General features: G+C 45.3%; 1 protein-coding gene across 3 annotated transcripts in view; it reads right to left on the bottom strand.

Annotated features, from left to right (window-relative positions):
* Positions 1-14,511, bottom strand: part of LIMS1 (LIM zinc finger domain containing 1) — a 67,266-nt gene extending 52,755 nt beyond the window's left edge. Inside the window, exon 1 of one of the 3 annotated variants that reach the window (XM_033052579.2) lies at positions 14,442-14,511. In XM_033052579.2, coding sequence (XP_032908470.1) covers positions 14,442-14,482 — 41 coding nt within the window. In that variant the 5' untranslated portion in view covers positions 14,483-14,511. Of the gene's footprint in view, positions 1-11,938; positions 12,021-12,478; positions 12,573-14,441 lie in introns of those variants that run through there. The other 2 variants (XM_033052581.2, XM_033052580.2) reach the window with 2 other exon arrangements.
* Positions 14,512-15,190: the final 679 nt, after the last annotated feature.

The following is a 15,190-nucleotide window of genomic DNA, read 5'->3' as shown; positions in this document are numbered from 1 at the left end:
ATACCACTAAGAAACAATAGGGGCTGTTTTTCCCTCATAAGGTAGGAGATGAAATTCCAGTTCAAGAATACCTTATTCCTGATGTTCTTAAGAGCAACACATTTGGGAAGACAAAGGCTTCCTTTGTTTTGTTTGCTGGTTGTGTGTGTTTGTTTTTAAGCTTTCTTTTTCCCAAACAAACAACAACGAAATCTGTATACCATTCCTGGTTTGCTCTCTGACCTTCAGCAAGTTGCCATCTCCTTGAAATCACAGTTCAGAGACCCAGTTTACACACAGCCTGCTTCATAGCTTCTTGGATGAGTTCAAACATGCTGCAGCAGGATGATGCTGAGTAGCAGTCCACTAGAAACTTTCCTACCTTGACCAGATATTTTTAAAAAATTATGGCAGGCAACCTGTCCTGCTGTAAAACGTACCACCATGAAGTTACCTTTAATCTTCCAACAGCTGGCATAAATTCTGTGCTGTGTGCTCTGCCCAATTAAACACAGACATCATTTGTGCCTGTGTCTGACCATGTTTGTCCCACCAAGTGGCATCATACAGAAGTGTAAGTCCAGCCCTGAGCTGCATTTAAACTTACCAGTGTGCCCCTGAAAACTTACCAACATCTTTATCTTTCACAAAGTGGGATAGGAATCAGAGTTCCTTATTGGCCAAATGAAATCTGCCAGTACTGTTAACTGGAATAAAACATATCTAAAAATGCTAGCCCCTTCCAAAAATCTCATTGCAGCAGAACTATCCTTCTCATTTTACTAGCTTTTAGCAACCATTGTAAATAAAGCATTCCCTCTCCCACTCCCTTGACTTTTGGGGGGCTACAGCAGGAATGCTGCATTGTGAAAGCAAAAGTAATCCAATGATCTGTTTAATATCACATTTATTTGCAAGGACAGCAAACCTGTTTTAACTAACATTGCCTTGCAACTACCCTCTTCAGAAGCATTTATAAAGGAGATAATAACAGCTAGCTCTGAGCAGCCCAACCAAGTGCTCAGCACTTAGCAGAACTCATCAGCATAAATTAATTAGAAATGAAAGAAATATACAACACTTACTGAGACTATGATTTCAGCAACTTAATGGATAAATCATTACAAATCTAGTTCATAGGGAAGAGGGGGATGATACCAAATTAATAGAAATACTGTTTTTACCATTAAACCCCAATATGCTGTGCCACTGAAAAATACTTGCATAATGCCACCCAAGGCAAGAAACATTGAGAAAGTGGCATAAATTCTTAGAAATCACCTTAGAAACTTCAGTGACTTAGATATTGTGTTATATTCACCTTCCTTCTTTAACCTCTTCAGTATTGAATCGCCTGGCCACAGGCAATTCAGAGCTCCACAGCTTGTGGGATGCATCGTAAGTTATTAAAATCCTCTTGACCAAGCTGAGGTAGAAATGTGAACTCCCTGCTGCTCTTTTATTCACTAACCACTGTTACAAGACACAGCACTTCTCCCCTGCTTTTTTTCTTCTTGAATGGGTGTTCTCACTTTGCCAAAATTTTAATTGTGCAGAATACCACCAGCAGATTCATGTGTCCCCAAGAGACCCCCGACCTTGCCTCTGCCAGAGGCAGAGCCTGGCTCTTAGGCAGGCCACCAGGAGCCCCACAGTCCGCAGTTCCATGGACACGAACCCACTCCAACCCCTACCCACTTGCAGCAGTAACTCCACCACCAATCCAGAGCTCAGCTCTCTTTGGTGAACACAATTCGCAGTAAAATTCACACCTCTGAGGGGTGTGACTGAGGACTCACAAAAGCCCCCACGAACAGGAACTTTCTCCTTGCTTACCCATCCACAACCACTTTGTTTGCACCAAAGAAAAACATGCGGGCCACTACCAAGTGGCTACTGGGCTAAAAATGTAAATTAAATGATACCAGTTAACAGTACACTGGGTTAATACACAACTTCTTAACACTCCACTGCATAAGATTGAAACCAAACTATCATTTGGGCTCTGACCCTATGAGCAAGCAGACCTGTGGTGACGGTGACTCACTTTGCTCTTCTGATTTTTGTTTTCTTTCACGCATTTACATTTGCATGGCCACTTGCCAAACTATGCAAACCCAACTGCAGCCAAAAAAAGGCATTGCAGAGATCTGTTGAAAAATGCCTTAAGTAAAACTACAGGGTCTTATATATATATATATATATATATATATATATATATCACAACAATAAATTTTAAATTAAATTCAGGTCATTTGTATTTCAAAAAAGCTGAAACAGCTGTAGTCAGTATTTATAAAAACAAGATATAAAGTATACAAAATAGAATTTACTAGGTATCAAATCCAATGACAACTTCAGCTGAAGGCATTTGTCTATAGGCACAGGGATGTGACACTGGCCAGGCATGTTGGACCCATCTGTCTAATAACCAGCTGCTTTTCTTTAAATATGAGAAATAAGAGATTAGTAAAATATCGTCCTCTTATGAGGCAGACCTTACAGCACCATCCATAAGAACAGTGAAGAAAAGGGGAAAAGGGGGGAAAAGAGGGGGAAAAGGGGGGGAAAGGGGGGAAAAGGGGGGAAAAGGAAAAGAATAATTCAGAACAGGGATGGCTTTGTCCCTCCCTACACCTCAGATAAAGTTGCAAGGTTTCAAAGCTGACAGAACTAGTTTCCAAGTACTAGCAAGTATTTTGTCTTATTTGGCCATTGATGTTCCACTTAGGGACCCTTAAGACTAAATCAAGCCACATTAAAAAGGGCAGTGGAATTTCAATTGGCTTTGAGGAAAATTGGTTAAGACTTTCTGTCTTAATTTTATTAGTTTAACACACTAACCCCTAGAATTAGCATGATGCCACAAACATTAAACAGTGTGAGGTCAAATATATGATCATTTCTTTGACCCTAACAACATGCTGAAGATAATTAAACTGGTGCAGAGTTCTCCATTTATATGCATACAGTCTTGAGGAATTGTCACAAAGCTTCATTAATCTATTTCTATTGAAGTTAATAACACACCCCTGCAGATTTGAAAGGAACTTGATTGTGAGTTAGGGGTCATGCAGGCAGTAACTATGCAGAGAGCTCTAATGAAGCCAGCAGAGCATCCTGGCCAGCTAGCTCAATTTGGCTTTTCAGAGCTATTGAATAAGCCAACAATCCCTGACTTCAGCAGTTTCCTCTCTTCGCCCTCCGTACATAACTTACGAGTGCAATTGGTTCACAGCACAGCATCATGGCTCTGTGAGGAAGAGAAAGCCACTGTTGCAGTTCAGGTTGATGAAGCACTGCAGATGTGTGTCCTCTGTAAAAGCACACATTCTTTAGCATAGAAAACGTGCTATTTACAGAAGCAAAGAAACAGGATACACCTGAGCTATGAGGAAATCAAACACTGTAGTATGCCACAATAAGGTAATAAAAATGATAAGGTACGTAAGAAAAATACTCTTCTGGTGCTGAGAAAAGAAAGGAGAGGAAGAATTACCACCTGGTGAGGTGGCCAGGAGGGCTCCCACACCCATGTTTCTATGCAGGCTGCCAACTACTGCCTTGTGTTTGGATACTCCATGATGTTGCTACTTGTTTCCCTCAACTTCTTTGTTACTTATGTGGAGCAAACTGCTTGTCAGTGCACGAAGCCCATGAGGATAGACAGGGCAGAAGGTCTGTAACCTTTATCACCCATCCAACAACCATTTGCGACTTTTCCCCTGGCTGAGCTGTGCCATGCCACACCATCAGCTTCTCCTCTGCAGCATCCTAACAAGGGGCAGGTACAACGTCCCAGCATGCAGGACAAAAATGTCGAATGACCATTTGTGGAGGCAACAGGTAGAACCAAAGCACCCCTTGCCACAGCGCTTTCAGTGCCACACCGTCATCTGCTGAGGTTTTGAAATCTTAATTCCTGATGATGCATTTATTGCCTTGGAAGAAAGACTTCAGAAGGGGCACCCTGTGTTTATTTATGTGCCTGATCAGGCAATTACTAATAATAACTTGGAGACAACACCCTATTGCAATACTTGCTTGTACACAATGAACAGAGTTAAGGAAAAAATTTATGGCGGAATCATAAAAAAAAAAAAAAATCTGTATTTTCTCCTGCCATTCCTCTTACCTGTGCGGTTGGTTTAAATATCTTATATGCCAGATAGATGTAGATTACAAAACAGCTTATAAAGAGAATACAGAACACAGATGCACTCAACCCTCACATAAGCCACGAACTACGTGGGTGAGCAAGGTTCTGCTAACTGAGAACATGTGTTTTGCACTTGAGTCCTTGGCTTCAAGGAAATTAAAATTTAAACTGATAACTTGACCTGAGTGAACTCAGGAATTTAACTTAAGGGCTTTGCAGGAGCAGGACTCTATTGTCTTCAGACTAAATAATTTAATTTGATTTTTTTTTACTTATATACATTTCACTGTTTATCAATTTCTAAAAAGCAAGTATGTCCTTTTTAAACATTTTTAACGTTCACTTTAAGATAAAAATACTTGAAACAAATACAATCTCCTTGTCCTCCTTGACTTCTCTTAATATCATAAGGAAAAAAGCATGGAAGAAGTTTTCAATAAATGCAATTCTCTTAATGCCCTTGCAACACTTCCACTCGACCACCAATTCAGCACTGAAACACAAAATACTGGATACTGACAGCACCAATGCTTTTGCCTTATTAAACTTTAAATCAACATGAACTTTATACCATGAGATCTCTGTGGTATAGAGAAAACTGGTTTTTTAACTATGGATTTCTTTACAAATAATTCAGGTAGACTCTGCCTTTCTTGCATCTGCAAGACCAGCCCCAGGAACATTACTCGTTAAACCATAAACACAGAGGCAATATATTATTCTTTCCAAATTTGAAAAACCTTTTGATTTGGAACTAAGGCCCTGCTAATTTTGCATTTGCTTTCATGACAAAGGATTAATGATAGGTTAAAAAATCTGGACTCAGCAGCTTTTCACTATATTCTGCTCCCACTGTGGCAGGGACAACTAGCAAATACCTGGCAATGCAAACCAAGCAAGGAATATTACACAATATAGAAGAGAAAAATCCTCTGTTTGACATTTGTACCATCAACACTCTTCATGCCTACTCATGCTGGACACTAGAAGACAGCTTTCAGTGGTGCAGTTCTCTCTGGGAGAACAGAGCCTTTCTTCCCACAGAAAACTTCCCACACATCACCACCACTTCAGCCACCCTAGTGATGGCTGTGATGGCTCCAGCTGCTCTGCTGGGCACACAGTGACTGAGATCCCAGCATCTGCCCCATCCCATCTCTGAACTCTGGTGCTTGTTTATGTACATGCATGGAAGTAACACTGCTGCACATTTTTAACTGTGTGCTATTGGACTTAAAAGAAAAGCCATTATTGAAATCAAGCCACTACACAGCCAAACATTACCAAAATTTATCTGGTAAAAATTATTAGACCACTTTTACCTCAGATGACACAAAATACTCATTATGTAATCCTGCTTTCATTGGGAATCTGTCCTGCCTAAAACTGCCCTGAAAAGACACCGGTATCACACAATCACATTAAACTTCTTGAATGGGTCTTTCAAGTATAAGTTGACAAAGCTATTCATAAATTAATAAATAGCCCAAGGTGAGCAGAAAGATTTCTCATTAAACCTGAGCAGTAATGCAATATTACTGTTCCTGGATCCTTTGCCATTTTATCATGAGCTAGTAATTTTCCCAAGGGTGATGTCAAGGATCCTCTTAACTGTATTCTTAGCCCGTCTCTGCATGGTAAAGATAAAAATATTGATTTTCACATTTGTGACTCAGATGCAATTTGACACAAGAAGTCCAAATTATTTCCCCCTTGTAATGCATCAGCAATCACAAGCACAGAGAGATTCACTCACATCAAAATGAAGCAGCTTTATTAATACATAACACTAAAAACTTCATTTGCGTCATTTGCTCTGTACTTTTCAAAATGAAGGCCTGGTCCGGCAGCAGATTTTAATGCAAGCCGTGGAGAGGATAATAGAAAGGTTTGGGTTGGAAGAGAGGTCTGCCTTGGGCAAGGACATCTTCCCCTTGATCAGATGGGTCTGAAGAGCAGCAGCTACAGGGTGATTAGCCTCAGATATGAGGTGACAGCAAGGAGCATCCCACCTTTTCTTGAGCACCCTGACACATGGGTGTCACCACCCCACCACTCCTGAAAATCCTTGGATCCTTTCCAGGTCCTGCTGGACCAAAGTTTGATAATTCCTATCCTGCATGTGACAATAAGGAAAATGCGGCTTTCAATTTTAGACAAAGTTTGGAAATTTTGACCTTTAGGCTTACACCATGCATAGCCACCAGCAATATTCCAGCCCTCTTCCTTCACTTCATCTGACTGCAAAGCTATGGCACACCTCATCTCTCCATCACCCAAAGCTAAACTCCACAGGATGACCAGACAGCCTTGTGCCAGTGCCTGAGGACATCCAGCTTCCAGCATGGCATTAAGTGAGGCTGTACAAAGCCATTTCAGAAGGGACATCACATGAACAGGATGCTGGTGGAGAAGGGGAGCCTTTTCACTTTGAAAAAAGAGAGATTGTAACTGTGAGAGAATTCAACAGAGGAAGATTCATCCCAGGGCTGCAAGTCCCCACCCCTCCCACCCCAGAATGTCCTGGCTCTGTGAGTTTCTTGTACTCTTTTTTTTTTTTTATTAATGTGAACCTGAAACAGTTCTTCAGTGCTTGAATGAGCAGGAGATCAGCCAAAAGAGTAAGACCCACTGGCCTTTAAATTATTTCAAACAATTAACAATAAACTGCTATTCTCTGATATAATTACAGAAATCACACTTCTTTGATGCACAATAGCAAATGAGTTCACTAAAGGGGCAAAAGAAGGTAGGGGTTTTTTCTGAAAGATAAGTACTTTTCTGAATAACACCTACTCTGAGGATCATATTCATACAACTATTTCAACAAACAAGACTTTTGAAAGTCCACAATAATCCACTAGAAAGATCAAAGGAACTAACAGGAAGGCCAGGATGCAATTAAATATTTGATTAGTGAGTGGTTTTGTATCCAAGGGCATTTCAGTGGAAGCTGTGGGAGGAGAAACTGATGTGAACACCTGGACATTATGTGGTGACGGCAGATGGAGCCCCTTAGGGGAATCCTCACACCCCACTGCCATCCCTGCATCCCTCTCTGCACAGGACACCACCAGCACCCACCATCCCCAGCTTCCCATCATTCTCAGTGCAGCTATGTTACAGAACCAAGGGTGGAAATTTTACTCGTTCTCCTAAATCCCACCACCTCCCCCACTAAAGTTAAATATTTGGCCTTTGGTTAAACTAAATGGATTTTTGTTTTTCCTTTCAGAGCGGTCTCACGATCTCCGTGTGACCCTTGTGGGAGGACAGAGGGAGGCAGGGAGACCCTACCGTGCACTCAGAGCCCTACAAGTGTCAGCCCACTCAGGAGCAGAGATGGGTGTAATAAGCTTTTAAATACTTCCCTTTTTTTTTTAAAGAAAAAAGAACAAGGGAAAAGCCACTGGTATTTTCTGATTTTCCTCCTCACACCTTTTTTTTTTTTAAATACATACTTAGCAAACATTAAACAACTACATGTTTGGATGAAACTCAAGGTATACAACAGCTTTGATAGTTTAATTTTTGAAAAAAACCCAGCAAATTCTCACTTTCTTGAAAGGCTTTACTTTTACTTATTTGTATATTCCCTAGGTTATCAGCACATTTCCCTTTGCTTTTCTGAGAGTAGTATACATGACCTTGTAACCAGAGAAGTATGGGAAATTCTGGAAAACTCCAACTATATATAAACACTTAAAGCTCAGACACTCTAATACAAAACAAGTAAGTCTCTGAAACAAACATCTCCAGATGTTGTAACATATTTTTATATATGGATAGATATATATGTAAGATGTGACTCAGGCACGGAAAGCCAAAAGAATGTTCTCATTTCCTGAGACTGGCTAACAAAAAGGAAAAAAATGTGAACAAAGGAACAAAGATTCAAAAGTGAGCTTTTTCTTAACAGCAGCAGCTTTAAAATGCTCCACTTCAAATCCTTTTTCATATAATCAGAATATTGCCTTTCTTTTGCGACTGCATAGACTCACAAAAGGAAACACAGAAAGGAGAAAAAAACGTTTTCTAGGTTGTTTAAAGTGCTACAGAAATGTCTCATTAGAGAAGTGCCTGTCCTTGTTTCAGTTCCAGCAAAGCTCATCAACACCTCCCAACAAGCCCCTCTCCCACAGCCTGCCTGATCTCCAGGGCACTGTGGTTGAGAAAAAGCCAGCAGCCACGTGTGCTGTGGCTTCCCCACAGCTCTGTCTCTGCATGGCAGGACTCAGCCTGCAAGAACTCACAATATATCTTGCTCCATTTTTTTTCCCCCCGACAGTAGGAGCAGGTACAAACAGCACCCAGTTCCTCTAGGACCTGAAAGCAATGGGTGAAGAACGCCCAGGGGCATCTCCAGATCATTAAGTCTTGTCATACCAACAAATGTCAGGTAGATTTAAACCGGCATCAAGACGTGTCACTATTCTCTGTGCCTGTTCTAACCGTAAACTATGTGTCACGGGGGAAGGACATGGGATTTCCTTCCTCTGAATCCTTTGAAGGTGAATTTCAGCAAACCAATTCTATGAGTACTACGACAAAACCACTGCCGGGTGGTTTCCCTTCAGGCAGGGCAGTAGGAGGGGACAGCAAGCTGCAGAGAGAGTAAACTCAAGCACACTTGCCACAACAGAAAGCAAAATTGCTCTGCAATCCTTCCACAACAACCTGCAGGCAGGTAGGTGATCCCTCTTCCAGTGCAACAGAACACGGACTCCCAATCCTGACACCGTGCCCAGGGCAGCCACAAGCAGACCCCAGACCCAACCCAACCACCAAACGCTGCTCCCTCCCTTCTTTAAATCCCCAACACTTTTCACACTGCTCTCTGCACACTTCTGCCAAAATGGGAATTGCCACCTTTCCCACGGACATTGCTGCCACCCACAAGATCAAACTCTGTTTTAAATCTATGTCTCTACCAATCTCCCTCACCATAGGTTTTCAGCTGGCTCAAGTCCCTGGTGCAGGCATGAGAAATGTTGGGGGACAGGAATGTGTGGGTCACCCCAGCTGGCTGTAGCACAACCACACGCTTAATTAAAACATCTCCACAATCATCAGTGCCCGTGGGAAGAGCAGCTGCCCTGGCATGGCCCATAGATGGTCTGTCCTGAATCATAACACTGGCCAGAGCTGGGTCCGGGAGACAGCCATTGCCAAGTGAATCTCGGCCTGTTTACAGCAGACCCTAACAAAAGTAAGTTACTTAGCACAAATATTGGTCTCTCTGCCATGAAACACCAGTCAGTCCTGCTACCAACACAGTTCAGAAGAGCATGGTGGTCATATGCAAAACTCAGCAATACGTGCCTATTTGCAAGCATTTCCTCATGAAAACCAGAGGGTTTTGCAAGCAGAGGCCACTGTGCCAACTCAGCCCTGAATCCGCAGGGGCCACCTTCCCCCAGCAGTGCTGGTGGCACCTCCTGCTCCCCTGCTTGCCAAGCGTGTTTTTCATTCCCAAATCAAAGGTGGAGTGTGCCAGGAGACACCAAGTGAGGACTCGGGGACTGTGGTTCTGCAAGGCAGGAGGTTGACAGCCCCCTGCCCCTGCCAGGCAGAACCCAGTCCCAGCGGGGATAGCCAGGACTCCCAAAAAAAGTCCTTGCAAAGTATCTTTTTACCCTCCCAGGGTAGATTTGAAAGTAATTCTCTGTGTGGTTCCCCCTCCCCACATCAATCCCACAGCTGCTGCACGTCAGTGTGGGGTCTGGACTGAAGCCACTTTGCCATGTCATTGCCTCCCAAATGTTTGCTGGCATTACTGCATGCTTTGCTGTGGTCTTTCCCAGTGGCCCCAACTACAATAAAACAACATATTAATACAGAAAATCCTTTTAATTTTGAGTACAGCAGCTACCCCATGCTGATCTGGCCACCCAGGATGTGTTCATAAAGTCATTACAATGCTTTTGCTCCCCAGATGATCCACATCAATTCCCCACCCAAGCAATAAACCTCCCCTGGTTTTAACTCTACTGTTCACATCAGTTTAGGTTTTACTCGGACAACAGCCCATCCACCAGAGTGTTCTCAGTTCTTCAAACTATTTAATTCAAGCAGTATTTGAAACAACCCTAAATCCACGTGACTAAGGACCCACCTTCTTACTGAATTCTACAGAAGTGGCTAGTCAGGTTTTTTAATAAATCAAAAAGTGATGAAAAGAAGGATCATCTGAGCTGGAATTCAAGAACTTCTTATTTAACATATAAAGAAAAGCAACCAATATGAAAAATACAGAGCATAAGACCTCCTCCTGGGTGCCAACCATGTTGTAATGGTATTTTTCATGCACTCTAGGGTGCTCCAGGCTATGCCATTTTGGCACAAAAATATGGTTTTGGGCTGTAGAGGAGCCTGAAACTTTGTCCATAGTTTGTCATCAGCCACACCATCAGCTTCTGGCATCCTGGGTATTGCTGAGAGTCTCCAGATGCTGAAACAAATTCAGCAAACTGTTTGACATAAAGAGTTACTATGGTACACAAAACCAGCCAAGGAAATTACAGTATCCTGACTTTTTTTCCCCCAGCTTCTGTCTGCTTAAAAAACAGAAGTCAGCATTTTCATAGAGACTTAGACACCACAGGAAGGGAATTGCTGAAATAATTGCAAAGGAGCGTCCTAATTTGAAGAAGAATATTAACCCCAGGGCACAGTCCCTTGCCACATTTTCCCTAATTGTCAGACTAAATTAGGACCTTTCACCCTTTCTGCCACAAAACCAGCACTTCCACACAGGCTGTTAAGGATGACGTGCTCTGTAACACATCCTAACACCACAAGAACAGCAGACCACGTACACTGCTTGGCTCAAACTATGCATAGCTTAGACAAGGGAAGGCTTTGCCTATGAAAACGTGACTGTCAGTTTCATTTTCCCTGTCACCAGCACTTCCATCACAGAAAGACGAGTAATTTCCCTACTGACTATCAAGTTGCTTCTAGCACAGCTAACAATTAAAGCCTCCTTATATTGAAAAGTAGTAAGAGATTGCATTATGCTATGGAGTGAAAAACTTTAGAACAGGGCTTTAGAGGAGAACAAAGCACAAACAGATCAGGATGTGTAACCTAACACACAGCATGAAGCCACAATTGCAGGAGCTGAAAAGCTTGCCTTAAGTGCTCCAATAATAAATATTTCACTGCAACTTGAAAAAGAATTTGTTAACTGTGCAAACCACCCTCTGTATATTGCAGACCATTAATGGTTCTCCTGCAGTAACTGGAGTATGGAGCCAGTTCTCAGAAAAAGACCTGTGCACTACATCTGAGACCAAACTGCAGCACCACATTTAGCTTCTTATTTAGAATCCCCTATCAAAGCCAGTAACACCACGAAGTGCCCCCATTTTTCAGCTTCACAGTCTACAGTGGAATAAGAACTGTAAAACCAATGAGTCTGTGCTAGTTTTTCCAGTATAGTTATACTTGGAATAAAGAGGATCTGGCTTTTTCCAGTATTTTGCTGCATACTGGTCTGTATTTCTTACTACAAAGAAAAACTCAGTTTGTTCTAGGAAACTACAAAAGCTTAAGATAATAATGGTTCTGAATGCAGAAGCTAATGTTTTTCTCTGAACCGCATATGAAAATTATTCCAATGATAACACGTCACGATGAATTCAGCACAACCAGCGGAAAAAGCTGCCCACAAAACTCAGAGGACATTTATAAAGCAAGCAGGCATTGCCACAACGAGCTATCAGCCCCAGGCAGCACACCAAGCAATCCTGAACAACACACCACTACCCAGCATCGACTCTGCACATCCCTTCTTACCCAAATCCCTCTCTTCCAGGACAGACAGTCTGATCTCCCAGTGTGATGCTAAATGAAAAAGCTGTGCCTCAGTAATGATTGTTCAAGTGACAGCACCAGCCTACAAGTTCCTCTAGTTGCAAAACAAAAGCCATGGGAGTGACTCAAGTTCAAAAAGCCTCCATAAAACAAAGAGCAGAGGAAAAAAAAGGCTAAAAAGAAGAGTATTTCCTTATGCATACCTGCTGACCAGATGTCTGCTGCTTTTCTGTGTAGGAAATCTGGAGAGAAAACTCAAATAATTTTTTCCTTTTTTGTTTTCTTCACCAAAATTCAGATAACTGAAACTCTCTGAATCAGACCAAAAAGTCAAGATACAAAACATCCTTGTGGAAGCCTTTGAGATCATTTTACATTCTGTTTAAAAAGTAGGTTTGAATGAAATATTCACATTTTTATGGGTTTTTTAAACCCAAAGAATCAAAACAAGAAAACATACCAATTTTTCATTTTCCTTCCTTGTATTTTACAAAATCCAAATGCATATTTTAAGAGCCTTACCCCTTTGTTTTGACTTCAGTGGACTGGAATAGTCTACAGAAAACCCCCTCAGCCAGACAACTTGGAAACAGTTCTTCCAAAGAATCTGACTCCAGTCTCTCTCCACTGTGCCACACTGCCAGAGCAGCTGTCTGTCCTGGTCAGCACCTCCCTCTGCTCTCTCGAGCCAAGCTTCTGTGACAGTGAACTGCACAGCACCTTCACCTCCCTGACCACAGCACAGTCCCTTGTTCTCTATACAACGATTCACCCCAGAAGAATGGTGAGAGGAACAGAGGAAGCCACCCAGTTTAGGTAAGGGGCCCCACGTCCAGCCTTTACTGGGCACACAGTTCTTTTTCAGGGCACACCAACAGCAGGACTCCAGGCTAACTCTCACCATGGGAGGATTTGTTTGGCCAGGAGGCAGCATGACTGTTCCTGCTGCTGTGAAAGGATGCTGTACTCTGGATGGTTGTGCTGCCACCAGTGTTTCCCTGGATGTGCTGCCAGCCGCCTGCTGCTGCAGGTAACCTCCCTGCTACTTCATCTCTGCAAGTTTCTGCAAGTGGGGGCTCTAGTCTGACTTTGTCCCAAAATTTCTCGCTGTGCCAGGGGTGTAGCTGAGTTCATAGCCTGGCATGTACCAGCAGGGCAGCTGGCCCGCTCCCTGACGACTTCAGCAGAACAGATGCCAAATATGTAATTGCTCTGTTTACCTGGCCAAAGAGGCGGCTCAGCCGAAGCACCTCTGCGGGGCTGAAAGACACAGAGCTATGCGCAGTGTCTTTCACCAGGTGGCACAAATACTGACAACTCGGCCACTTTCAGGAATGCAGAAAGAATCCTGGCCTGGAAGCATCTACCATCCGCTACAAAAGCAAGTGGCTGTTGGAACATCCGAAGAACAAACAGATACACACATACATACGGACACCTGAATCACAGTATCATGTTTTGCTAAGCATGTGGCTGCACTGCAGCTGGAGCAGAAGCTGGTCAAGGCTGGTGAGATCCTGCCCAGGACATCAGGGTACTGACCCTGGGAGCAGAGCCAGCTCACTCGCTCAGGATGACACCACCGCAGCCCAAACTCAGCCTGACTGTGCAACTGCCACAGCTTTTCTCCAAAGGTATGGTGGAGAGTTGCAGGAGCCTGCAGGAGATGTCTGGTGCAGGAAAGATAAGGCAGTCTTTAGACAGGCTAAAGCTTGTGTGCCAACAGCTGTCCTGTACCTGCAGTCCAAGGCAGCTACAAAAATCACTCTTTTTCCTTCCCTCAGCTCGAGGTTTTGACATCTTAGCACAACACTTTACCAAGTGCTTTAATTAGGGTCATTTCTTCCCAAGAAACAACTGCACAAGGCGAGGCTTTGAAACGCTGAGCGATGAGCAGAGCAGCCTTTGCTTTCCGACCCCATTAACCTGCCTCCAAGACAGGACTGCCCGGTAATTGCAGGACATGCATGAAACATCAGGAATCTCACCACATGCACACGCGGGGTTATTTAGTACGATGCTTTAAAAACAACCACCCCCGGTCCAGAACAGGGCGCCTTTGAATAAGAGCGCGCTCACGCCGCGCCGGGACGCGCTCACGGCAGCCGCGGCTCTTTCTGCCGCCGGCGCTAACGCGGGCACGGGGCCCGCTCCGTGCGAGCGCCGAACGCCCGGGAGGGCACTGCGGGGAGCAGGGGCTCCGGCAGAGCCCCTCGCTACGGCTCCCGGGACAGCGAAAAGTTTCCCCGTGGAACGGACGCCTCACTGTGTCCCCGCAGGAACGCCCCGCACGGCTGCGGGCCCCCCGTGCCCCCGGCGGGACCGCAGCCCGAGCCCGGCGGCGCGCCCGGAGCAGCGGGACAGCGCGTTTGGCGGGCGGCAGCCGGTGACAGCGGCCCGGCCGAGACAAAGCGCCGCCCTCGGCGGCCGCCCGCCAAAGGGAGGCGGGACGGGACGGTGCGGGCAGCCCCCGCGCCTCTCCTACCTGTTACAGTTGATTCCCGCGGCCGCCGCCACCCCCAGCATCCCGGCGGCCGCCGCTCCCGCCGAGCGCTCCCCACCGGCGGCGGGCGGGGCCTGGCCGGGCCGCGGTAATGGCGCTGGGCGGCCCCGCCGGTGTGTTCCGCCTTTCGCCGCCGGGGGGCGCGCTCCGCCCGCGCCGCGCCCCCGCTGCGCCCCCGCGCGGCGAAAGGGGGAACACACCGCTGGGAGATGGGGGACACAGCCGGGAGGTGGGATGGGATCCCACCGGCGGGAGGTGGGATGGGATCCCACCGGCGGGAGGTGGGATGGGATCCCACCGGCGGGAGGTGGGATGGGATCCCACCGGCGGGAGGTGGGATGGGATCCCACCGGCGGGAGGTGGCGGACATGGCCGGGAGAGGGGATCCCACCGGCAGGAGGTGGGATCCCACTGCCGGGAGATGGGGTACACGGCCGGGAGATGGGATCCGACCTGCAGGAGATGGGATCCCACCGTCCAGCCCAGGAAAGGGACGGGGGTCACCGCCAGGAGCTGGGGTCCCCCCGCCCCATGTGCTTCCCGCTGGGAAGCAGGGAGGAGTCGTTCGCCTCCTCTGTCAGCCCTGCGGGAAACGCGGTGGCCGGAACGGCCCGCAGGGTTACGTGAAATAGGTGCCTGGGAGTGGCTGCTGCTGGTTTCGTGTTTTTCGGCTTTTTTTTTTTTCTTTCTTTTTTCTTTTTCCAGAAACGAAAATTGCTGTCAAAACAATT

Source organism: Catharus ustulatus, chromosome 2 (assembly GCF_009819885.2).
Source record: "Catharus ustulatus isolate bCatUst1 chromosome 2, bCatUst1.pri.v2, whole genome shotgun sequence".
NCBI lineage: Eukaryota > Metazoa > Chordata > Aves > Passeriformes > Turdidae > Catharus > Catharus ustulatus.
Note: the sequence above shows the minus strand (reverse complement) of the source record. Positions and strands in the feature narration are given on the sequence as shown.